General features: G+C 46.8%; 1 protein-coding gene across 5 annotated transcripts in view; it reads right to left on the bottom strand.

Annotated features, from left to right (window-relative positions):
• CACNA2D3 (calcium voltage-gated channel auxiliary subunit alpha2delta 3) overlaps positions 1-25993 on the bottom strand; it is an 891383-nt gene that overhangs the window by 523063 nt on the left and 342327 nt on the right. For all 5 annotated transcript variants that reach the window (XM_035723841.1, XM_027586868.1, XM_027586871.1 and 2 more), the window contains one exon: positions 22892-23054. In XM_035723841.1, coding sequence (XP_035579734.1) covers positions 22892-23054 — 163 coding nt within the window. The remainder of the gene's footprint in view (positions 1-22891; positions 23055-25993) is intronic.

Genomic DNA, 25993 nt, shown 5'->3' with positions numbered 1-25993 from the left:
CAAGAAATCCAGAAGAGCCAAGACAATCTTGAGAAAGAAGGAAAAGTTGGTGGATTCACACTTGCTTATTTCAAAGCTTATTAGGAAGCAACAGTAATCGAGACTGGCGTAAGGATAGACATATAGAGAAATTAAATAAAATTGAGGATCCAGAAATAAACCTTTTTGTCCATGGTGAATTGATTTTCCACAGGGAGCCATGTCCATTCAATGTAAGAAAGAATAATCTTTTCAGTAAATAGTGCTAAGACAACTGGATAGCAACATGCAAAAGAATAAAGTTGGACGCTTACCTTACACCATATTAAAAAATGAACTAAAAATAGATCAAAACCCTAAAATTAAGGGCTAAAACTATACGACTCTTAGGAGAAAACACAGCGCTAAATCTTCATAACCTTAGTTGAGCAATGGATTCTTAGGTATGATATCAAAAGCATAGCAACAAAATTTTAAAAGCAAAAAAATTGTTAAAAACAAACTGGACTTCATCAAAATTAAAAGCTTTTATGTTTCAAAGAACACCATCAAAAGAGTGAAAAGACAACCCACAGAATGGAGAAAATATTTGCCAATCATATATCTGATATATGATAAGCAAATCATATCTTTTATCTAGAATAAATTAACAACACTTAGAACTCCATAATAAAAAGACAACCCAATTAAAAAACAAAGGATCTAAATAAACACCTCTCTAAAGAAGATACACAAATGGCCAAAAAGCACATGAAAAGATGCTTAAAATCATTAGTTGTCAGAGAAATGTACATCAAAACCACAACGAGATATTTCTCGCACACCACATGGTTTTAAACAACAACAAAAAAAGTGATAATAACAAACGTTAGCAAGAATGTAAAGAAATCAGAACCCTCATACAACGCTGGTGGGAACGTCAGATGGTGCAGCTACTGTGGAAACCAGTCTGGCCGTTCCTCACATGGTTAAGCACAGAGTTACCCTATGACCCAGCAATTCCACTCCTAAGCATGTACCCAAGGGAAATCAAAACATAGCCACACAACAACTTGTACCTGAATATTTACAGCAGTATTATTCATAAGTCAAAAGGTAATAGCAACCTAAATATCATCAACCGATGAATGGATAAACAAATTGTAGTCTATGCTACAGAGGAATGTTATCAGTCCTAAAAAGGAATGAATACTGACACATGCTACAACGTGGAAGGATCCTGAAAAAATCCTAAGTGAAATAAGCCAGTCACAAAAGACCACATATTATAGAATACAATAGTATGAGATGCCCAAGAAAGGCAAATCTATAGAGAAGGGACATAGACTAGCAGTGGCTTACTGCTGGGAGGAATGGAGAAGGGAACAGTTGGGTGATGCCTAAAGGGTACAGGGTTTCCTTCTGAGGTAACGAAAACGTTCTAACATTGGCAGAGGCGATGGCTGCCCAACTCTGTGAATATATTAAAAACACAGAAGTGTACAGTTTGAATCAGCAAACGGTATCTCGGTAAAGCTGTTGTTGGTTGTGTTGTTTTAAGGAAGCTCTCTGAGTGGTCGTGATCAGTAAAATGTCTGAGATGAGAACCACTTCCGACCACGTGCTGCCCGGTGTCCCCAGGTTCTCTGTAGAGCACAGAAGGTTACTTCTGGTTCTTTTATACTTGCATGTTGCTGGCTCTGGACTGAGTCGTTTCTGGGCTTTGTAAACTTCTCATGGGTCTGGGCCAACGACATGGACAGAGTAGCTACATGAAGCCCCAGCCTCATCTGCTTCTCAGATTCAACGCTAAGTCCAGTCCGCCAGCTGCTGGGCCCAGACACTGACCCCTTGGCTCTCAGGCTGGGAGAAGTGCCAGGCCAGCTCCTCACAAGAAAGAGAATTACGTCTTCGTGGTCGCTGAGTGTGTTGCCATCTGAGAGCGGCAGGGGGGACTGCATGGGGCATTCCTGAACTATCAGCTGCTTCACACGTACTGTACATGTACTGAAACCCTTAGGAATTTCACGTGTACTTTCGTGGACCAGCCTCCTCGCTGCTAGCCGTTGCAACTTCCACAGTATTGAGACCCCTCATCCTGGTATTTTTATTTTTAACTCGGACACACCAACACATAAGAGACGTGTTCAAACCCCTTGCTTCACTTCCTGGCTGGCATTGCCCTGACCCCAGAAATCTACCCGCCCCACCATCTGAGGCTGGATAAACCCCCAGTGGCCTTTGCTTAAGCGACTCAGCACCAACATACAGTTGTACTTCGTACCAAATAAGTTAATAATCACTACCCATTTAAAATCAGCCCCTGATCTCCATCCTTTGTCAACAGAATGTCTGACTTAGATTTCTGTCAGTTGAGCTCATATAATCCACATCCCTCTAGAGACGAAGGATCTCTGAAACGGTTCCTCCTAACTTGGCCATCCATTACCCAGAAGTATATGCTATCAGCCTGGAAATGGAAGATAAAACTCTTTCTGGCAGAACCTGAAAGTGTAATATGTATCTCCTATGACTAAGCTATTTATTAAGGAAAGAGACGGCTTAAAATGGGAAAAACACATTATCTTTGTTAATGCATTATCTTCAAAGGGGACAAAGCTCAGCATAGACTCCACACCAGACCGTTGGAAGGTTGACTTCATCTCAGATTCACTCTGGTGTGGGTCTGCTAGTCTCTAGATTTTGATTCCCTGAAAAGGTTCATCCCTGCCTTTCAGACATTAGTACCTATGACGAAGAGCATATAGAGATCCTGGAGGGTGGATGGGAGTGTCCACCCAATTGCATCCTGGCTGATGGCAGTTCAGGTCCAGTCCCATCTATGAAGCCCCTTTCCTTAGCAAGAGTCCCCATGGCTAACACATGGAGATGGACCTCTAATTGATAAATGGCCCCTGAGGAGCATCCCTCTTCAGTGGTAACTTGGCAAGGGTGGAGCAACTGACTTTTGTAACAGCCACGCTGCGAATGCGTGTTGGCATTTCATTCCTCACGCGTGTCACCCGACAGAAGCTGGCAGGTAGATGCCCCTCCCGAAGACACGCTGGTTTGGAGCCAGGTCAACTGCAGCCAGGCCGATTCATTAGTTTTCTACCCGCACCCTCTGCGTCCTTTTTTTGCTCAAGTGGCAATGTACTTATTAATTCCTAATATTAGCTAATAAACGTCATTTCCAAGTGCTTTATGCAACTCTGAAACTGAAGGAAGAAGGTGGCTTTTCCTGTATAAGTAAAAAATAACCACCAAACCCCTGGTCCTGTCTCCTTTTTTATTAACTTGAGTGAGACTTGGGAGGGGAACAATGGGTGAAAAAGTGTCAAAAGATATTTCATATCTTGACAGTTGAAACAACTTCTGGTCGTAGCTTCTTCTTCAAAGTCTGTAGAATGAGCTACAGGGGGAAAGAAATCTCAATTATGGAATGAAGTGTGTCAGGATAAGCGGAGAACATTTCTGGAGTCAGACTATCAATAATACCAGCCACTAAAATAACTAGCCAGGGGACGCCTGGGTGGCTCAGTGAGTTAAGAGTCTACCTTCAGCTCAGGTCATGACCTCAGGGGTCCTGGGATCGAGCCCCGCCTCCTCGGGTTCCCTGCTCAGCGGGGAGCCTGCCTCTCCCTCTCCCTCTGCCTCCCCCCCACCCCCCAGGTTCATGTTCTCTCTCATACAATCTTTAAAAAATGTAAAAATAGGGTGTCTGGGTGGCCCAGTTGGTTAAGCAACTGCCTTTGGCTCAGATCATGATCCCAGAGTCCTGGGATCGAGTCCCACATCAGGCTCCTGGCTCAGCGGGGAGCCTGCTTCTCCCTCTGACCTTCTCCCCTCTCATGCTGTTTCTCTCTCTCTCTCTCTCTCTCTCAAATAAATAAATAAAATCTTTAAAAAAATAAAAAAATATAAAATATAAAAATAATAAAATAAAATAAATGAAATAAAATAATAAAATAAAATAAAATGACTAGCCAGGTGGCGGAGGCCCAGGGGAGCCTGGCATGGACCCTCTGCCTCTTCCCTCCTTCCCCTCCGCCCCTGTCCCTCCTCCCTTTCTCCCCCTCCCCCATCCCTCCCCTTCCTGCTCCCCTCCCCCCCAACTCCTTTCTTCCCCCCACCCTCTCTTCCATCCTTTTCCATTCTCTCAGGTAGCTTCTGGCCATCACACTATGGGGATCCCGGGCCCTACTGTAGTTGGCTAGCTCTCACAGAGGTTAACAACTGGTCCAGTCTGATAGCCAGCAAGTGGAAGGGCAGGGACTGGACCCCAAGCCTGCACTCATAACCACCCAAATATACAGCAGCTCTGGTGCTGGTTCTGCCGCTGCTGGTGAAGAGTCCACCCCTCCCCTACCCACCTCAGCTGCAAACCAAGAAGTCTCTGCAGCCCCTGAAAAGACTGTAGCACGGACAGTTACGGGAGCCACTGTGTTCCATTAGAAGGACACCAGGAAGATCCACGCGAGAATGAGAACCCCAGGGATTCCAAGGGCTACAAGCTGGGGTATAGGCTGCCATCGTGTCCTCTCTGCCAGGACGCCCAGGGAAACCCAAGGCTGGCTCCTCAGCTGAGTGCAGTCCTGGTCCACTGGCTGTGGGAAAGCCCCGGAGGTCCTTCGCCAGCTCCAAGAGTATGTGACTCCAGCAGGGAGGCAGAGCCGCTGGAACCCAGGACCATGGCCAGGCAGCCCAGGGGTACCTCAGGAGAAATGACACAGAGGCCTGGACCCCTCAGAGGAGAGCGAGAGCCCCCAAGGCTCCAGGAGAAGACACACATTTATCCACTGCTGAGGTCACTGCCAGTGAGCCATGTTAAATTGCAGCCAGTGGAATGCAGAGCCACTACAGCTGGGTGATACTCAGTGTCTGTAACCTGGCAGGTGCCAGTCAAGTACGATGGGCAGAAGCCCCAGCTCTCAGGGCTAGTTACCAACTCCACACATTGTTCCAACATTCAAACCACCAACTCAGCCACACTGATGCTCCTTGGCTGGAGGTCAGCCTGGCTACAGAAACTGTGATGGAGGACGAGCCATGGAGTCATCCTGATCCTGTTGTGACCAGGCTCATTGTCAGTGAGGAGCAGCCTGGGTGCTGGGCTTCCCCCGGGCCCCTCTCTTGGGAGACTCCCAGTGCGTACGAAAGCCTGGCAGATAAGACAACTGACTTTGGAGTCCAGCAGAACTGGATCTGAATTCAGGCTTGGACACATAACTTCCCCTCCCTGAGCCTCAGTCTTTTGACCTGTAACATGGGTGAGCAGTGGTCATAATGGTGGCTAATACTTGTTGAGCCTTCTGATATGCCAGAGTGTCTGTATGTCTCTCTCATCTAGTCCTCACAAAAACTTCAACTTGTACTGAGTCGGGTATAGTTATTCTCCCCCGAGACACAGAGTGATTAAATATGCTGCCTGAAATCACACAGCAGCCGAGCGATGGAGCCTTGATTCTAACATGGCTGTTTGGCATCGAGGTCCATCCACTGACCCTCCACTTGATAGTCTCCTGCTCATGGAGGTGGCTGTGCCCCTCCGGGGAGAGGAGCACTTCGTGCAGCACACAGACAAGGCAACGGCTGTCCTACTGATCTATTGGTATTCCTTGGAAACAACCGTGTCTTGATGGAGCTCATGTTGATACTTGTTGGGTTTTTCCCTCAAAAGGAATGATGAGAATGGAACTTCTCTGTGAGTGCCGTGGTCCTTGCACACAAAACCGGCAGTCTTGTTCTTTAGAGTCCTTCTTTTCATTCAGCACCATGGCTCCAAAGACTACTTAAAATTTAACTGTGCTTTTGGCAGCGTATGGATATCACTCAGCCATTTGCCAGACTCAGTTCACAAAAGAGAGGATGGGGCAAGAAGGGCAAGCCCATTTGGGCTCAGGGGCAAAAGGATGATTTGGCCTTTTTACTGAAAATCTCTGGAAGGAGAGTAAACTGGCAATTAAAAAAAGAATAAAGCCTTCTAAGTTGATCCATTTACAGATATCTTCTGAAGGCAGATATTCCAGGGCTCATGAGTAAAGGATGGGGAAGGATCCTGAAGAAGGTGCTGCCAAGGGACCGGCGCGGTGGGGGCGGGGGGGGACGCTAAAGAGATAAGAACAGAGTGTGACAACCTGTTCTTGAAATCCAAGAGATTATTCCAGGAACACTGTCAAACCTTATTGAGCAAACAGTTTCTAGACATTCTTTAAAGTCTGGTTTGTGAAAAAGCAAACCAGCAGCCCATTCTGTGTGCACCTTAGAAGGGCACAACCAGGTCCTCCCTGTTCTCGGGGCTCCTGCTCCACCAAGGAAACCCATCCACCATCTCCCTAATGCTGGCCCTTCATGGGCATCTGACTGGTCCTGAACCTTCCCCCCAACAGCAAGCCCCTCATCCCCTCATCATCTGGGTTCCCGAAGCACTTTGCCCTGCTATTTCCCATCCCCCATTCTGCCTTTGATGGCAGTGAATGGAGAACAGGAAACCCCACCCAAGAAAAGTCTCTGAAGGATGAGAATGCCCCAACTTCCTAGAACCCAGCACTGTGCCTTGAATAAAATAGACCCAAGTGAAGACGTGTCCACACAGTCTCAACAACAGAGGCTCTGCTTCAAACTCTAGTGAAAAAAGCCCAGATTGTGAGCTGGAAGAATTGTTTTGTAAGTAGTCTCCATGCTGGGAGCCTAACTCAGGGCTTGAACTCATGACCCTGAGATCAAAGCCTGAGCTGAAATGAAGAGTCGGGTGCTTAACCAACTGAGCACCCAGGCACCCCATGGGCTGGAAGACTTTTTAACTCCAGCCCGGGTTCCACCATGTAGAGTTGCATGGCTCCAATCTCTCTGAGATGTGGACTGCACTTTCTGCCAAAAGGTGTAGTCACAGTGTGCTGCGTCTACCTGCATATGGAGACATGCAAATATCTACAGGTGCGCATGAAACAGGGTAGCGACAGTTGAGGAGGGAGAGAACACTCAGGAGTTGTATCACCATGAGGTAAGAGGGGGAAAAAGAGAGAATAAGATCAGAAAAGTAGCTCTCCCACTTCAAACTGCAAGGATACAAGACGGTGGCCCTTGGAGATTATAAAATGGAACTGCCCCCCTTGCAGAGAGAATGATATGTTGAAAAATAAGTAAGGTAACCAAGGCCATTTTTACTAGAAATCCACCCAAAATATCTGAGGCCCAAATATATAGACATCGCAGTTTTCACTAGCAAGCGTTTTGAGGACCTGAGCAGAGTATACACCTTGGAGTGGCGGGTCCTGTCCCCAAGGCCTCCCTGTGCTGTCAGGCATCCTTCAGGTGGTGAAGATGCCACCTCTGGCCCCAGCCCCCCATGACACATGTCATCGATGCAGATCAGGCTTGTCGAGGAGGCCTGACACAGAGGCTAAAGCAACAGGGACTGGCTGGGACATGCTCTTACCCACCTTAGCCCGGGGCCTCTTCCAGGTACTTCCTCACCTCTGAAGGGTCCACTGAAGCCCAGATAGCTGATCTCCATGGCCCTTCTGCAAATTATCTGAGATAATGCCAATGAGAGAACACAAAACAAGACTGCATGCCGCCTGCCTTTGGCTGGAAACCAGAAACCCTCACTTCTAATCCCGGTTTTCCATCTGACCCTTGGAAGCACTGACACATTTCTTTTCCAAGTGCAGAATGTTCTTCATATTTGAGGCAGGGCATCCCCATGTCTGTAACACCCGTCAGCGGGTGACTGGAGTATTATGGAATCACATTAGAGGGAGCCCATTTCTCTTTTCCTAGGCCAACATCATTTGTATGAAAATAACCACTGCCACCATCAGGACACAATATGACACTAACTACAACCTCCGGCGAAGGCAGCGTCCATGCACGGCATACTCAAGAGTCCTCCCACCTCAAACAAAACCATCGTCAACCATGGCCACTTCGAAGCCAGAAGAACCACCAGCGGGAAAGCCAGTAACATTTGACACGCAGGTGTTTTCCTACGCACCTGAAAATTGCTTGTAGATGAGTGGCTTTTGTAAATCAAGTTCTTTTGTTCTTTTTCTTTTCATTCCCCCCAAAAATACACATGTTCATGATAAAACATTCAAACTGAACAGAAAGGTGGAAAGTGGAAAGTAAGCACTTTAATTTCTTGTACATGCCTCCAGAAACGTTCTGGGTATACAGCCCTTTATGTATATCCTTCACACACACACACACACACACACACACACATTGTACTATGCATTTTCGTCTACATCTTTTCCTCCTCATCTTGATCACTTGTGGGTGTATCTCTGGGCCCATCTACCTGAGCACACAGAGCTTCAGTTCCCCAGAGTCTCCTAATTCCAGGGAATCCCGTGCCTTCTGAGATAATGGCTGTTCCATGGTAAGGGGATAACAGAATCAAATAAGTCTGGAGAGAGCAGACTCATACAACTAAATGGCCTTCTCTATGGTAGAAACACATGTTCCTTGAGTATCTCATGCACATAGCTGACCACCAAGCGTTACACGGCATCTCCTTCCCTTGTTTCATCCCAAAACATTTTTTTCAAGGATCCCTTAACACTGTATTGTACAACTCCTCCCATCCCAGCCCTTGGCCAAATCATTTCCTACCCATCCTTCCTCAGGAAAATGCCCCCTGATCATGACCATCCCCCATCCCTAGATCACCCTGGGCCCAGGGAAAGCACCCTGGGCCATCCCCCATCCCCCCACCCTGGGCCACGTTGTCACCGAGCCACAACCCCCTCCTCCACAGCAGCCCGCTGGTTTCATCAAACGTTCAGTGGTGTGCTTACTTCCCATCTGCTCCCCTGCTGGCCTCTAAGCTCCACGAGAGCATGGAAAGCATCTGCCCATTCATCACCATACCTCCTCATGCTAACGCATTAGGTTTGCACCCAAGAGGTGCTCTGTGCATGTCTATTAAATCAATATATGGCGGTGGGGTCTCCAGAGCTCAGTTCTGCAAATGTCACTCCAGCCACTACAGTGGAGGAAGGTGTTTCTCCTGAACACAGGGATCTTTCTGGTGGGGCGAAGAGCCTTTCTGCATTGTGAATCATTACCTCCTTCCTCCCTGGTGCGCATTCTGGTGAGGCAGGTTTGCAGGATTAAATGTGGAATTGTCTCATCTCCCGACAGAAATATCCCCAACGCGTGAGCAGTTGGTACCCACTGACATTCTGATGTAGAATTTGCTTTACATTTTAAAAAAGGCTTTCTGCCGCAACATTTATTTTGATCAGGGGAAGAGATTGGGAGTGTTTATGTAGAATAAGACTAGTTTTCATTTATGATGGATTTTTGCATGCTGAGAAGAAAATAGCACACTTTGACAAAACAGGGCCTTCCACTTGCTGCACGTGTGAAGTGCGCCCATAAACAGGCATGACGCAGCTAACGGAACACTCAGGCACAGCGGATGGGGAGCATCGGCCGTGAGCAGGACACAGAATAAAGAGGCAGGGATCCCAGTGGTTGTGAAGTCAGTGTCAGGGTTGCCTGTTGACTCACCCATCTTACTAGCTGAGTCATCCTCAGCAGGTCCCAAAGCTTCAGTATTCTCATCGTTGAAATGGGAACGAGGAGGGCTCCTGCTTCACTGGGTTGTGGGTAGGACTGGATTGTATTAGATCATGCTTGTGCCTGCACATAGCATGGTATCTTGAGGGTGAAAACTGATAGAGGGAGACATCGTGGACTAATGAGCAGGTGAGTGTCTCCAAGGACAATGGGTAGTGCATCCTGGACAGAAGATGCCATTAGTTTGGAGCTACAAAGAGGGTGTGAGAAGTGAAAAGGAAGAAGGCTTCCTTCATGCCCCTGCCAAGGGTAGTGCCCTCCTGAGAGTCCTGGGTTCCAGACAAAAGGAAAAGCAAAGAGCATTATTTGAAGCCCTATAATTGACATTGACAACCGACATGGACACCAAGGTTCCCAGTAGCCTGAGCAGTAGGACCTGAACTGACAGAGGCTGCCCGTGCGTCTGAACAAGAGCAAGAGGAGGGCAGGTGCGAGATTTGGGATCCCACTGCTTACAGAAGGTGTTCATTGGCTTCTGACACCCACGAGCAACTCTGGTTCCACACTGTTGCTGTTCATTGAATTTCTTGATATAAACTCCAGTAATAAAAGGGTTTGCAAGGTGCAGGAGAAAAGAGAATGTTATCTTATTCAGTGTCAGAGATACTTCCGGGAAGAAACCACACAGTGGACTTTTCAATATCATTCTTTTTTTTTTTTTTTGGTATGTTATTTTTAAAAACTTTTTTAAATTCAATTAGCCAAGGTATAGTATATCATTGGTTTTTGATATAATGTTCAATAATTCATCAGTTCAGTATAACACCCAGTGCTTATCACATCACATGCCCTCCTTAATGCCCATCACCCATTTACCCCATCAACCCACCCACCTCCCCTCCAGCAACCCTCAGTTTGTTTCCCGGAGTCAAGAGTCTCTCACGGTTTGTCTCCCTCTCTGATTTCTTCCCATTCAGTTTTCCCTTCCTGTCCCTATGATCCTCTGCCCTATTCTTTATGTTCCACGCATATTGTTCTTACAATGATACTAACAAAGGTGACACTTAGTAAGCTTTTACAACATAACTAGACGCGGTGCTGATGGTTGAACAGCGCTTCATTAAATCCTCACAAACCCATGGGGGATAGGTGCTGCCATAATCCCCACTTTACAGATGGTGGCTCGGGTCAGTACTGAGGCAATAAGCATCTGTCACAATCACACTCAGACCACATGCTCTTGAACAAGACCCACCCTGACCCAGTGCCTCCGAGGGAGGGCTGCTGAGGACGCCGGTAGCAACCGTAGGACTATCCACATGTCCACATGTCTCCCCTGTTCTTCCCAAATCCTGGAGACCTGGCATGAATTTTCAGCAAGGTGGTCCCTTTCTCGCTCTTGGGGAGCTGTGGCATATTTAGGTTAGCTGTGTCAGTCCAGGGACAGCGGTTCCTACCCCGTTTTCCTTCCTAGAACACACCTGTCAGCCCAGGCTCCAACACCCCTGCTATCATTTCCAGAGTGGTGAAGGTGGTCCCTGCTCTCCCTCCCAATCGAAGACAGATCAGAAAGCAAGCTCCTATGAGTGATGTTATCATAGGAATGACTGAATTCCCTCTAAGTCATTAATTTTTTTTAAAGCAAATCACCTACCAACTCTGGCTCTCTACGATTACTGTGACATTTCACAAATGTGGAGACGCTAGGTGAAAAAAAAAAAAAAAAACACTATTAGCAATCATTCCTGTTCTTACATTGTCCTTTACTGCCTGGGCACTGGCTTTTAGAATTCCTCTTAGCCCAGATTCAGCTCCTATCCTACTGCAGGACTCCATCTCAATTTCTATTATTCAGGAAAAAAAAGAGAGATTACAAATACAAATAAATTAAAAGACCATGGAATTATTATTTTATTAAGCATACATCTAAAACTATTGTCTTCAAAAGCAACACTCCCTCCCAAAAATCAATTTTAAATAGAAGTAGAATGGACAGACCAATAAGAAGAATAAAAAAAAAAAAAAAACCCACACACCAATCCATTTGTGATGACCTGTAGTAATGTAGGATTCAGGTGGCAATGTAGAAAATTAGGATTCAGGAAGTAATATAGTAACATAGGATTCAGGAAGTAGTATAGTAATGCATGATTCAGGGAGTAATGTAGTAATGCATGATTCAGATAGTAATGTCATGTTGGATTTAGGTAGTAATGTAGTAATGCAATATTCATATAGTAATGTAGTAATGTAGGACTCAGGTAGTAATGAAGTAAAGCAATATTCATATAGTAATGTAGTAAAGAGCATTCAGGTAGTAATGTAACATTGTAGGATTCAGGTAGTAACGCGGTAAAGTAGGATTCGGGTAGTAACGCGGTGAAGTAGGATTCGGGTAGTAACGCGGTGAAGTAGGATTCGGGTAGTAACGCGGTGAAGTAGGATTCGGGTAGTAACGCGGTGAAGTAGGATTCGGGTAGTAACGCGGTGAAGTAGGATTCGGGTAGTAACGCGGTGAAGTAGGATTCGGGTAGTAACGCGGTGAAGTAGGATTCGGGTAGTAACGCGGTGAAGTAGGATTCGGGTAGTAACGCGGTGAAGTAGGATTCGTGTAGTAACGCGGTGAAGTAGGATTCGGGTAGTAACGCGGTGAAGTAGGATTCGGGTAGTAATGCAGCAATGTAGGATTCAGGTAGTAACGCAGTGAAGTAGGATTCAGGTAGTAACGCAGTAAAGTAGGATTCAGGTAGTAACGCAGTGAAGTAGGATTCAGGTAGTAATGCAGTGAAGTAGGATTCAGGTAGTAATGCAGCAATGTAGGATTCAGGTAGTAATGCAGTGAAGTAGGATTCAGGTAGTAATGCAGCAATGTAGGATTCAGGTAGTAATGCAGTGAAGTAGGATTCAGGTAGTAACGCAGTGAAGTAGGATTCAGGTAGTAACGCAGTGAAGTAGGATTCAGGTAGTAATGCAGCAATGTAGGATTCAGGTAGTAATGCAGTGAATTAGGATTCAGGTAGTGATGTAGTAAAGTAGGATTCAGGTAGTAATGCAGTGAAGTAGGATTCAGGTAGTAACACAGTAAAGTAGGATTCAGGTAGTAATGTAGAGAAGTAGGATTCAGGAAGTAATACAATGGCACAGGATTCAGGATTCAGGTAGTAATATGGTAATATAGGACTCAGTTCAGTTCAGTGGATAATCTTTCCTATACCATCCCTTCTGCTGGGTTCCCAAGGGGATGGGATAACAAAACAAAACAGCCCCTATCTTCAAGTTCCAGGGGAGAGAGCCAAATGAAAAAGAAAGCACTACACTGTGGGACATAGGGACAGGTAACTGTTCCAGAGACGAAGGCTGAGGATAGAAGGAAAGGCCAGGCACCAGTGAAGCTCTCAGGAAAGGACAAGCCTGGCCAGAGGGTGCGAGGAGGGCAGACTCAGGTGGAGGGCAGAGCCGAAGGGAAGGCTGTGGGGAAAACTGGAGTCCTAAGGCCATGACCAGGATGAGGAGGGTGGTAAACGGGCGTCCGTTTGTGGGTGGGTTTGCACTTCATCCTACAAACAAAGCTGAAGAGAAGAGCGAGGCTGTGCCTGGGTTTTGGGGCAGACCCACATCAGGAACCCACCTACGGAACAGGGAGCTGGAAATTGCTTTGGTTCGAAGAGCCAAAGTGTGTCCAATCAAGTGTCTGTGTGTGTCAAGTGCTATGCTGGGCACTGCACCTTTACCTCCTGTAATGGTCCAAGGGACACTCCACACCTTATGGATGGGGAAACTGAGACTTGCTGAGTTCAGTGCTTTTCCCTAGTCCACCAGGCTGGTGGTCCTAGCTGTGATGCAAGACAGCCTGATGGCTCTGGAATGAGCCTAGGAATGGACCAGAATGGAGACAGTGGCTTCTGCCTGGGTCAGTGCCCAGAGCGAAGGAAACCAGAGGAATACCTACGTGTTTCCGAGAGCCTCAGGCAGGGGCTAAAAACTCCCTTACATGCTTTTTAGGAAAATGCCCACTAACACCCAAAGTCATGTTACTCTATCATAGAGGCCATGGATGGTGTGCCTCCAAATTCCTTCTTATTAGGTTGTGAAGGACAGTGGTCCCCCCAGTGCCTCCAGCACATGGAGTAGTGGCAGATAAGGTGATGCAGCTAAGGTGCTCAGTACGGAGGAATCAACTCATCCATTTATTCATTCATTCATTCGTTCATTCACTCATTCATTCAACAAGTACAACTTCTGGGTTAGCATAAGCCTAGGCATTAAGGGGCCACTGCGGGCAGAGGACACCCTCCTTCCACTAACACCACTTCTGAGAAAATATAGACACAAACCCATCATACACACATGCACACCTATGCAAACCTAGGTTGGTGTCATGCGCGCACACACACACACACACAGACCTGTGAAGGAATTGCTAAAAGAACATGAAGTCAGCCACTCAAACCCTGAATGTTAAGACAGAGTTAGTTATTTTGTGACATGAAAATATAATTTCTGAACTAGAAGACAGAAACAGTGAGGACTTCGGGGTGACAGCTATGGAATCTTGGCAGCGGCATTATCTGGTGGGTATCTTGCCAAATGCTTTGGTCCTGTTGCTCTCGCACTGACGAGACGGGTTGGGAAAGTTCACTGGGTCCTGTTGAGGACGGCAGGAGCCAAAGGGCCACGCGGGGGGAAGGTCTTTCCCCAGGACCAAAACAGTGTGTCCAGACCTGCCCTTCTGATCTTGACACATGATTCAAATTGATGGCCACAGCACCACCACACTCAGTCAGGGCAGGGAGACACGCATGAAAGCAAGATTCAAGCTGATTCTGAAAGCTGCAGTTCAGAATTCTGAGGAGAAAATAAAACACTTGGAGTCCAAATTTGTTTCTTACATCCTGGAGTCTATCTGTCTCTCTCTCTTTTTCATATACACACACACACACACAAAGAGAAAAGAAACAAAAAAGAAACAAATTTTAAGCAAAGCTTTCATTTTCTTTTTGGTTCTCTTTTTCTCTCCCTTTTTCCACAGTTTCATTGAGAAATAATTCACACACCTCTCTCTATACATTGAAGGTGTACAGCACTTCACTGTACAATGGTTCACTATGAGATGATTAGTGCAATAGGTTCAGGTAACATCCATTTGATTTTTCATGATCCTTGATTCCTTTCACTGGTATCTGTGCATTTGAGTAGTGGCGCGTGTCTTCCAGAGTTTGCAGGTTTGCCTTGGCAGGCACAGCTCTTCACTAGTCAGCCCAGCATGGGTTTCTGGATGTGTCTGCTGGTAATGTGTTTGGGCAGGTGGGACCTGCTATTATGGTCTATTCTTAGACAAGGCAACTCTGAGGACAGGGACACGAGTGTGCCTGGCTGCGAACAGCTGGGCAGGACAGTTGCCTTACCTCCCCCACCCAAGGGAGGCTGTAGGATGGGCTCCGCAGCGGCCTGGATTCTCTGGTCGGGCTGACAGGATGGTCGGGACTGGGCGCTATATTCAGTATGCGGTGGGGCTATGAATTAGCTGCCCACGCCCTGGCTGGGTATCAGGCCTTGGCCCAGTACGGCTCATTGTTTGGGGGCCCAGATCGGGCCTGAGTGTGCATGGAATTCCCTGATTAGGGGAGGCCACCTGGTCTGCTCTGTAGACAGGGGAGAAGCCCCGGAGCTGTGCTCTCTGTTCTGAGCGCCACCATGTGTCGGGCTGTTGAATGGGCTCCGGAGCTTCCCCTGTGCTCTGTTAGGTTCCCCGGGGCAGGCAGGCCAGGGAACAGGGTCACAGCTACAAAGTAGATTCTCTGCCAGAACGCAGTGGGAGAAGTGGCTCTAAAACCAGTAAAGCTCTTTGTTGTCTCAACTCAAGCCTATTGCACCCCAGCTCCTGGCTGCACAGGGCCCCTGGCTTCGCTCTGTCTGCTCATCTCTCAGCTTGAGGGCCGCTGGGCCACACAGTGTCCAGGAGTCGTGACCAGCCCCCTGGTCAGATGGGGCCTCCATGGTGGGTGGGGCTATGTCTCAGCCCCCTTGCCTGGGTGGGGGGTGGCGGGGGGGCAATGCAGACTACTCTCAATTTCCCAAACAGGCTCTCAGGATAGGAGGGGCCGGGAACTCCCTCAGCCTTGGCTATGCATTGTCTTCTCGCCTGTGGATAGCATGGGGAGCCTGCATGCTCAGTACTGGATTCGCTCGGGGTGAGCGGGGTGAGGGGGGGATCAGCTCTGCCATCCTGCCTCTTGAACACAGCTTCCAGGAGCTGTGGCCAGCCCCTCCCCTTCTTCATCACAGTCAGAATCTCAGGGGCTGGGCCCCAAGAGTCCCCTGCAATCCCCGTGGTGTGAGATCAGAGTAGGGGCTCCCACAAAGTGACCCACAATGCCGGGGAAGGTTGGTGATCACCCCTGGGGCTCCCTTTTCTGGCTGCAGGAAGTGGAGGTGCAGGGGGGACCTCTTGGCTGTGTGCTGCGCTGGCCTGGGGGAGGGGAAATGGGGTCGCTGTGTAGCTGCTTCTCTTACCCCCTAATGCTGTCTGCCTTGGTCTCTGTGGTGCAGGGAGTGCTTCTGCCTCACCCCTGCTTCTAGGTTTCTCTCGGTGGCGTCTTGTTCTTGAATACACGTTAGTTGTTCTCCTGATGGGGAGCAAAGTCAGGAACAGCCTATGTCACCCTCTTGGTGATATCATTTTTATCCTTGCTCCTTAAAAGGTTCATGAGCCTTCTTGCACATCAAATGTTCTTAGACAACAACATTTTAATGATTTCCGTGTAAACAAATCAGAAACATATGAATTAAATTTCCCTTAAAATATGCACTTGTAATTAAGGGGAGAAGCGCTTGGCAAAGCGTGTTTTACGATTTATCAAACCCAACATTTGAAAAATAGGGTGAGACATGTGACAAGCCCTAATTCAGCAATCTTGCCCATCCCCTACAGCAGCACACATACTTGGCTTATGAGCAGGGGACCCAAGTCTGCCTCCCCAGACCTCTGCCCTTCCCTGGGCTTCTTAGAAGAACCCATTAGATGGTAGCAGACAGACTGACTCCTTGGGCTCTGTAGTGGGGGTTATGGTTCTCCCTTTCCCTAGGCTTGTTTTCATTTTCAGGGGCTGTGTCCCCCCCTCCCCAATCACACACAGGAGAGCTTTGCAGCCTAGTCTGTCTGACTGGGCACTCTGCTGGGTAAAGTCAAAAAGAGGAAGGGGTGGCCTAGGTCATGTCCTGCAGTTCAACCTTCTCCCACCTCTGCCAGGCAGTCCACCTCTCCCTGCTATCTCCTCCTTTCTGTCCTAAGCCAACATTTGGAGCCTTTGTATTTCTTAGGTCCAAAAACGTTTGCAGGGCTGATATGCAGAAGCTGCATGAGTCAGGAGTCATCCCCCCAGCTCACGCAGGAAACTCAGGTCACTGAAATTATTAGGCCGCGTGTCATGGAGGAAAGAGAAAGAAATGCCAGCCAGAGAGTGGCCAGAGACTAGACTCGAGCAGGTTCTGGGGTCTCACGACAGTGGGGCCCTATGCCCTGGCAGTGCCCAGGGAGACTTAGAGCTTCAGAGGAAGGCTGGTGATGGGGCTCGGGCTGAGGTTCTGAGCCTGAGCAAAAAATTCCTATATCCCAAAGTGGTCAGGAAGTAATTGAGCTGCAGACACAGGGGATCCTGAGGGACCTGGTCTTTTTCTCAGTGCTCATGTCCAGGTAGCCGGACCCCTCAGCAGAAAATCGAGGTCTACACTGTCATGAGCCTTCCTACCTGTAGGACCTAGAGTGAGTCGGATTGTGCTACTCTGACCTTTATTTTTTAAGATTTTATTTACTTATTTATTTATTTATTTGAGAGAGCATGAGCAGGGAAGAGGGAGGGGCAGAAGAAGATGGAGAAGAAGGCTCGGTCTTTTTCTCAGTGCTCATGTCCAGGTAGCCGGACCCCTCAGCAGAAAATCGAGGTCTACACTGTCATGAGCCTTCCTACCTGTAGGACCTAGAGTGAGTCGGATTGTGCTACTCTGACCTTTATTTTTTAAGATTTTATTTATTTATTTATTTATTTATTTATTTATTTATTTATTTATTTGAGAGAGCATGAGCAGGGAAGAGGGAGGGGCAGAAGAAGATGGAGAAGAAGGCTCCCCACTGAGCAGAGAGCCGGATGGACGTGGGGGCTCGATCCCAGGACCCTGAGATCACGACCTGAGCCAAAGTCAGACACTTAATGGACTGAGCCACCCAGATGCCCCTCTGCTCTGACCTTTAGTTTCTTCATCTGAAAAACAGAGGCGAGGACACTGCCTAACCCCTCTCAATGATGCAGAAGTTTAAACCGACTAACTTCTAAAATTCGTGTTTTTCTTTATCCAACCTAAAACTGCGGAGAAAGAAGCAACTCCCTCTGCCTCTCTTCTCCTGGGTCTAAGAACACTCAGAAGCTACAGGTTTCTTTTCCTCCCCACTAACCGCGCAGCCAAATTACAGAGTGATTAGTGCTTACTATTATCTCTGGGCGCATTTGTAACCCATCACCTTATCTACCCCACCATATCACCGGGCCTTCTGTCTTGGCAGCAGCGCTGTTACATCACAGTGATGGAGAGGAGGAAGGTGGCGGAGCAAGGTGGGACAAGGAAGTAAGGGGAAAACCCTTAGGTTAGCAGCCCAAAACCCTAAAAACACAGAATCACAGAACACCCGTTTCTGTTCTGCAGCAGCTATGAGAGAAGATAGAAGCAGAGGCTTACCGTCCAAATTCTGGTCTATTTCCAGTTCTTGGGCTCCAAGCACTGGAGAAAAATGGCTCCCATCTACCAGCCCGGGCCCGGAGGTGGCATGGGGTCCAGAGACGACATGATGAAAATGCCTGGCTGCCCTCCTTCCCCACCATTTTCCAAGCCTTATTCTCCAGCTTTCTTGGAGAGTCTGTGAGCCACCCAATGCCCTTTCAAAAAGTTTCTTTTCCACTTAAATCAGCCAGGATATGTTGTCATTGCTTGTAAATACCATGGGAACCCTACAGCCAGGCTTGACTTCTCACAGTCCAGGAGGCACGGACACTGGTATCCCTCAGCTCTTCCCCCGTCTCTGGAAAAGCCAGTCAGTAAAGAGCATGGTGCTTGGGGCAAAGTGGGGCACGAGGTTGAACCAGCAGAGTCCCCTGCCCTCGGAAAACTCCAAGTGGAAAAGGAAAGGAAAAAAAAAGCATTCAATGCACTTCTGAAACAAAGCAATGCTAGAACAAAGGAATAAACCAAAGTCACATAACAAAAGAGTGAATGAAAGAGGTTTCCTGAGCTGGCTTTTAAGAAGAGCATTTGGGTAAGCAGGAAAGGGGAGGCAGGGATAACAGAAATGGAGAGAAATGGGGTATGAGGGAGGAACGAGAAGGGTATACTGTGAATGAGAAGAGGGGCTCTCCTCTGGGTGCACAGAGGTGCATGTGGGAATAAAGGGGTAGGTTTCATCACACATATACAAACACGCATGCGTAGATATAGACACACACACACACACACACACACACACACACACATAGGTACGTGTACATGTCCATGTATGCGTGTGTGTGTGAATTTTACACCACTTCAGCCCAGGAAGTACTTAAAACAGAATTCAGTTTTATCTGAATCCACTGGTGGACCATCGACAGTCCTCATACAAGCACATGCCCCATGCTTTCCTCATCGAGGCAGTGCAGTGGTCCACAGCTCCAGGGGCAGGGGCAGCTAGTCTTCACAGAAGTGTCACAGATGGATGGCAAGATGTCACAGGCTGCACTGAGCAGCCACTCAGCAAACATCTACTGAAGAGGTTTCATGAAGAAGCTGCTGCATCAGGCACCACAAGGACCCTAAGACACATCTAAGACTCTGGAGTGTGGCTCTTTGAATTCTCATGGTCAGTAGGCCGGCTGGCCCACGTGCCATGAACTCTGAAGCTCCAGCCTTTCGTAGTGCCTACGAGAAAGTCACCTCGAGTGGAGGAAAAGGCTGACCTGGCTGAACAGCCAGCCTGGTTGCAAGGCCCAGCCAAGGAGGTGAAAAGCAGACTACAGAAAACAGGCAGATTTTACCAGCTACATTCAGCTGTGACCAGAAGTTATGCCCAAGAGCACAGAGCACTGCAGCTCCTAGGCAAATATCATACCACTCTGCTATGTACCCACTCTGCTATGTACCCACTCTGCTACGTCCAAGCTGCCCAGAAAGCATACCCGGTATTGGTTTCCTTTGTTGGGGCAAGATTTCTAACCTGGGAATGGCACAGCCAGCCAGCGACCAAGCTCTGAGCACGTGTTCTGAGTACATGTCATCAATAACTAGATCTGAGCTGGTGGGCCCTCTTAACACGAAATACATTTCTGCGGCTTGAAAAGAAAAAAAAGACTGTTTGAGGCTGGTTTGAATTAGGTGGAATGGAGACAGGAATTTCCCTGAGGTCCCTTCCTCTCTCCCTTGGGCAGCTACTCACTGCTTGGCAGAAACAAGACACAGCCTAGCTGACCATGACCCCACAGCCTAGCTGAGGGAGCACCGAGTCTGGGTAGGGGCGGTAGGCAGGCCCAACAAGGGCTGCTGAGGCTGACTTTAAATATTATTACCCACCTCCATGGCTCAAGCAATCTATTAGGATTCTGCGAGCCTCATAGCCATGATTCTGCAGCCCATGTGACCAATAGCAGTGCTGGTCCCTTATGTGTTGCCGCCATCAAAAGGTACAATTATGCCTTTAAAGCTCAAGGTGCAGTTAAACCTCTATAATGGTGCTAATGGCTGGAGCAACCTTGAAGTAGCTGCCATATTTTAAAAGATCATTCTGAATTGTTTTATGTCTGAAACTGCTCCGTAAAACCTTGTTAATTTTTCATCTTCAGTTGAGAATGCATTTAATGGGGAGAGGATGGCTTTCTTCCAGCCACACTGCACAGAAGGGGCTTTCCTTCCTCGGCTGACAGGATCATCCTGGAGGACTAGGGCAAACTGCACTGGACAAGGTTGAGCTGAGACCTCTGAGGCTTGGGTCCTAAGGGATCTGCCCTAAGGAAGAGTCCAAAGTGAAGATTAGGTCACAGGATACAGTCCAGTCCAGAGCCCACGAGGGACAGTTCAGATTGACATCCCTCTCCTCTGAGAGAGAGAGAGAGAGAAAGACAAATATGTGGCTGCCCACATGAGCACATGGTCAGACTCCCTCCTTGGAGCTCCCACTGCCCCCACTGTCTATAACTGTGGCCAGCAGGTGACACACAAGGCTCTACTGGTCTCATTACCTATCTGTTCCCCCAAATAAACTGTGGCCCTCTTGAGAGAGGGTCTATGCCTGGTTCACCATGGGGTCCCCGATAACCATCAGAGCAGATAATGGATAGGATGCTGCCTCCTCTGAATTTTAAGGAAAGGTAACAGGTAAAACAGGAAGGGAGACATTAGGTATCCAGCCACAAAAGACAAGCACGAGAGTTTCAGGCAGTGAGTTGGGAATTCTTTAATCATTGACCAAGCTCTTGAAATGGTGACCTAGAATAACTCAGAAATGCAATGTGTTTTCCCGGTATTTCTTTCTTTTCTTTTTTTTTTTTTAAGATTTTATTTATTTATTTGAGAGAGAGAGAATGAGAGATAGAGAGCACGAGAGGGAAGAGGGTCAGAGGGAGAAGCAGACTCCCTGCCGAGCAGGGAGCCCGATGCGGGACTCGATCCCGGAACTCCAGGATCATGACCCGAGCCGAAGGCAGTCGCCCAACCAACTGAGCCACCCAGGCGCCCCTCTGGTATTTCCCAATAACAATGGCAGCTCAGATGCACTGTGACCAACTCTTGTTGCTAAGGCTGGGCACACATCACTCCATAGCCTTGCACTAACCCCAGAAGGAGGGGGTATACTTATCCCTCTCTTACAGAATGGGAAACAAAGTTACCTGGTCAGGATCACAGAGCCAACAAGGGGAAGAGTGGCACCCAAACCCAGAGCTCTACTCTTGACCACTGCACTCTGGATATGATGCTTAAACTGAGTAGAGGGAGGAAACCAGGCCCCAATGGTTTTTCTGTTGTTGTTGTTGTTGTTGTTTGTATTTATTTTTTTTATTATGTTATGTTAGTCACCATACAGTACATCATTAGTTTTTGATGTAGTGATCCATGACTCATTGTTTTTGTATAACACCCAGTGCTCCATGCAATACGTGCCCTCCTTAATACCCATCACCGGGCTTAGCCATCCCCCCGCCCCCCTCCCCTCTAGAACCCTCAGTTTGTTTCTTGGAGTCCATAGTCTCTCATGGTTCATCTCCCCCTCCGATTTCCCCCCCTTTATTTTTCCCTTCCTTTTCCTAATGTCCTCCATGCTATTCCTTACTATGACCTAATGTTTTTGAAACCTCAATGGCAGACAATGGGGAAGCATTTTACTTTGAAGATGCCTTGGCTTTCTGATTTATTTTGGGGAGGATGGCTCTTTGTTTACAAGCCTCCCAGGTCTGAAAAAGCGAACAAAATCCTACTCTCTGATGGTAAGGATAAGGAAGGCAACATCCTTCACTTAAACGCATTATTAACATCATCTTGTGAGGTTTAACCCTCACAACCACCCCATGCAGTGGACACAATTATTATCCACATCCTAGATAGGCGGAAACTGCAGTCTAAAGAGACAAGGGGGTGCACCAAAGGGTATAGCCAGTAAGAGATGGAATGCGGGGCCAACCAGAGACAGTCTGAGGCCAGAGCCCCGTCCCTGGCCATGAGAATCCCAACTCTCACGGGCAGATGAGAATTTGGGAGGAAAGAACTGTAGAGTCTACGTGAAGGCTGGATTTGAGTGGATTCTACATTCAAGCCTGAAACAGGGGGCCCCATGGAGGTCCAACTTGCTTTGTACTCTAAGAAAAGACCACAACCGATTCTGCTGGAAACCAGGGGCAGGGGGGCTCCCGAACCCATAAAAGCATTATAAGGAATGGGAGAGAAGAGGGAAAGACTACAGCAGGGGTCAATAAACTACAGCCTGCAGGTCAAACCCAGCCATCTGTTTTGGTAGATAAAAAGTTGTATTGGCACACGGCCATAGCCACTGATTGATGTAGTGTCTAAGGCCGCTTTTGTGCCAGACCTGCAGAGCTGAAGAGTTGCAACAGAGACGCTATGGCCCACAAAGACTACATTAGTTAATAGCTGGCCCTTTACAGGAAAGGCTTGCCAGCCTCCGGATTACATGTTAGATTGCTTAATGCGAACACCAGCTGGGGCAGCAGCAAGCCAACTCCAGGTAGCACAGGCACACCTCCCCTACCCCCTGATGCTGACACACCCAGCTTGTAATTGTATTTTTCAACACACACACTACTGAAAAGCACCCAGTGCCGTCCCTCACACTCCCCGCTCTCCACCCAATAGAAGGAGCGGCAGTGATGAGTCTTACCTTTGTTGTACATGTTCGTGGGCACTTGGACGTCACTCAGACTGATGTTCACAGGCAAATTATTAAAATGGTCATTTGGGGCTAAGATGAATTCCTTCCCCAGCTCCAAAAAATTCCCATCTTTGTCCCTTTCGTTTATCAGCACAGCATTGAAGTATTCATACTGAAAGAGAAAGTCAAAAAGCGTTACTTGTGGCTTGGGACAGGACGTGGTGAACTCAGACAGCCCTGGGCACACGCTGCGGGCCGTCCCCTGCATGCGTGGATCCTGCTTTAGTCATGCAATCTCCTTTAGTCTCCCCTGTCGTCTGTGGCTGCTTCTGCACAGGTGTGACAGCACTAGATAAAAAATTCTCAATGTCATTAAATATTCTTCGAAACCTTAATGTAAGGAGCTACACAGTACTTCCTTATATGCCTAGAGAAAACTGCCCTAAAGATATTTTTATTCTTTAAATTTTGAAGACAAACCCTGCCCTTATGCAGCCTACATTTAGGCTGAAGGGGACTGGAAGTCAACAAAAAAAAAGTTAAATCTATAATATGTCTCATAGCCATACTTGCTAGGGAAAATAGCAAAGCCGGGTAAGGTGGGGAGAGTGGCAGCAGAAGGGCTGTGTTTATATTCAGTGCTCAGGGCAGGTCTCAGTGCTGTGGGGACACTCACGCAGAGACTGAAGGACAGGAGGAACAAGTTGTGTGGGCATCTGGGGGGAAGCACCCCAGGCAGTGGAGACAACATAGGCAACGGGCCTTGGATGGGAGCTTGCTGCCACGTGGCACAAATGGCTCTCATCATCATCCTAGTCATTGTCACTATCATCATCATCTAACATACACAGAATGCTTACTTTGTGCCAGACATTATTCTAAGTGCTTTCTTATTTATTTATTTATTTATTTATTTATTTATTTATTTATTGGGAGGGAGGGGCAGGGGGAGAGGGAGAGAGAGAAACCTAAGCAGGCTCCATCCTCAGCACAGAGCCCAACACAGCACTTGACCTCACAACCCTGAGGTCATGACCTAAGCAGAAATCAAGAGTCAGATGCTTAAGCAACTGAGCCACCCAGGTGCCCCCTAAGTGCTTTTCATGTGCTCATTCAATTCTCCTAACAATTCTATGAGGTAGGTTTTGTGAGTATTCCCACGTCACCAATGAAGAAACTGAGGTAGAAAGAACTGATGTACCCTGTGAAAGATCACACAGCTGATGAGCAGAGCCAGAATTCAAACAAAGGCAGTCTACTTCCAGAGTCTGCGCTCTTATCTACTGAGCAGTATTCCAAGATGGCAAGTATGGTTGGAATTAGCAGACTGAGAATTTAAAACAACTATGATTAATATGCTCAAGGCACTAATAGAAAAAGTGGAAAACAAGTAAGAACAGATGGATAATATAAGCAGAGAGATGGATATTCTAAGAAAGAATCAAAAGGAAATGCAAGAAATCAAAAACACTGTAACAGAAATGAGGAATGCCTTTGATGGCTCATCAGCAGACTGGACACCGCCAAGGAGATAATGAGTGAGGCTGAAGATATGTCAAAAGACACTTTCCAATCTGAAAAGCAAAGAAAAAAAAGGGAACAGAACATTCAAGAACTGTGGTACAATTACAAAAAGTGTAACAGATATGTAATGGGATTACCAGAAGGAGAAGAAAGAAAGGGACAGAAGAAATATTTGAAGCAATAAAGGCTAAGAATTTTCCAAAATTAATGACAAACACCAAACCACAGATCCAAAAAGCTCAGAGACCATGAAGTACAGGAATATAAAGAAATGGACACCTAGGCATATAATATCAAACTGCAAAAAGAACAAAGACCAAAAGAAAATCTTGAAAAAGCCAGAGAGGGGGAGAAAATCTTAGAAGAACAAAGATAAAGATTACATCGTATTTCTCTTCAGAAACCACGTGAGCAAGAAGGCAGTGGAGGAGAATACTTAGTGTTTGGAGAAAAGGCCCACCAAACTAGAATTCTGTATCCAGCAAAATTGTCTTTCAAAAGTGAAAGAGATATAAATACCTTTTTAGACAAACATAATTTGAAGAAATTTCGGGGGAGTAGACTTGCCTTGCAAAAAATGTTACGAGTTCTTTAAGAAAACGAAAATGTTATAGGTCAGAAACTCTGATCTACATAAAGAAGACTATTGCAGTAGGAATAAATGAAAGTGAAATAAAATAATCATTTTTATCCTTTTTTAATTAGTTTCAGAGGTAGAATTTAATGATTCATCAGCTGCATATAACCCCCAGTGCTCATTACATCAAGTGCCCTCCTTAATTAATGTCCATCACCCAATAATCCCTTCCCCACCAACCTCTCCTCCAGCAATCCTGTCTATTTCCTAAAGTTCATGTCTCTTCTTGTTTGCCTCCCTCTCAATTTTCATCTTATTTTATTTTTCCTTCCCTATGTTCATCTGTTTTGTTTCTTAAATTCCACATATGAGTGAAATCATATGGTATTCTTTTTCTGATTGATTTATTTCGCTTAGCATAATACTGTCTAGTTCCATCCATGTCATTGCAAATGGCAGGATTTCATCCTTTTGATGGCTGAGTAATCCACTGTGTATATATATACTTCTTCTTTATCCATTCATCTGTCGATGGACATCTGGGTTCTTTCCATATTTTGGCTATTGTGGACATTGCTGCTATAAACTTTGGAGTGCATGTACCCCTTCGAATCACTATGTTTGTATCTTTTGGATAAATACCTAGTAGTACAATTGCTAGGTCATAGGGTAGCTCTTTTTTTTTAACTTTTTGAGGAACCTCCATACTATTTTCCAGAGTGGCTGCACCAGCTCGCATTCCCACAAACAGTGTAAGAGCATTCCCCTTTCTCCACGTCCTTATATCAGATAAACTAGATTTTAAACCAAAGACTGTAATAAGAGATGAAGAAGGACACTATATTATAATAAAAGGATCTATCCAACAAGAAGATCTAACAATTGTAAATATTTATGCCCCTAACTTGGGAGTAGCCAAATATATAAACCAATTAATAACAAAATTTAAGAAACACATTGATAATGATACAATAATAGTAGGGGACTTTAACATCCCACTCACAGCAATG

The sequence above is a fragment of the Zalophus californianus genome, chromosome 1, assembly GCF_009762305.2.
Source record: "Zalophus californianus isolate mZalCal1 chromosome 1, mZalCal1.pri.v2, whole genome shotgun sequence".
Taxonomy (NCBI): Eukaryota; Metazoa; Chordata; class Mammalia; order Carnivora; family Otariidae; genus Zalophus; species Zalophus californianus.
The sequence above is the reverse complement of the archived record's forward strand: the minus strand, read 5'-3'. Positions and strand labels throughout refer to the sequence as shown.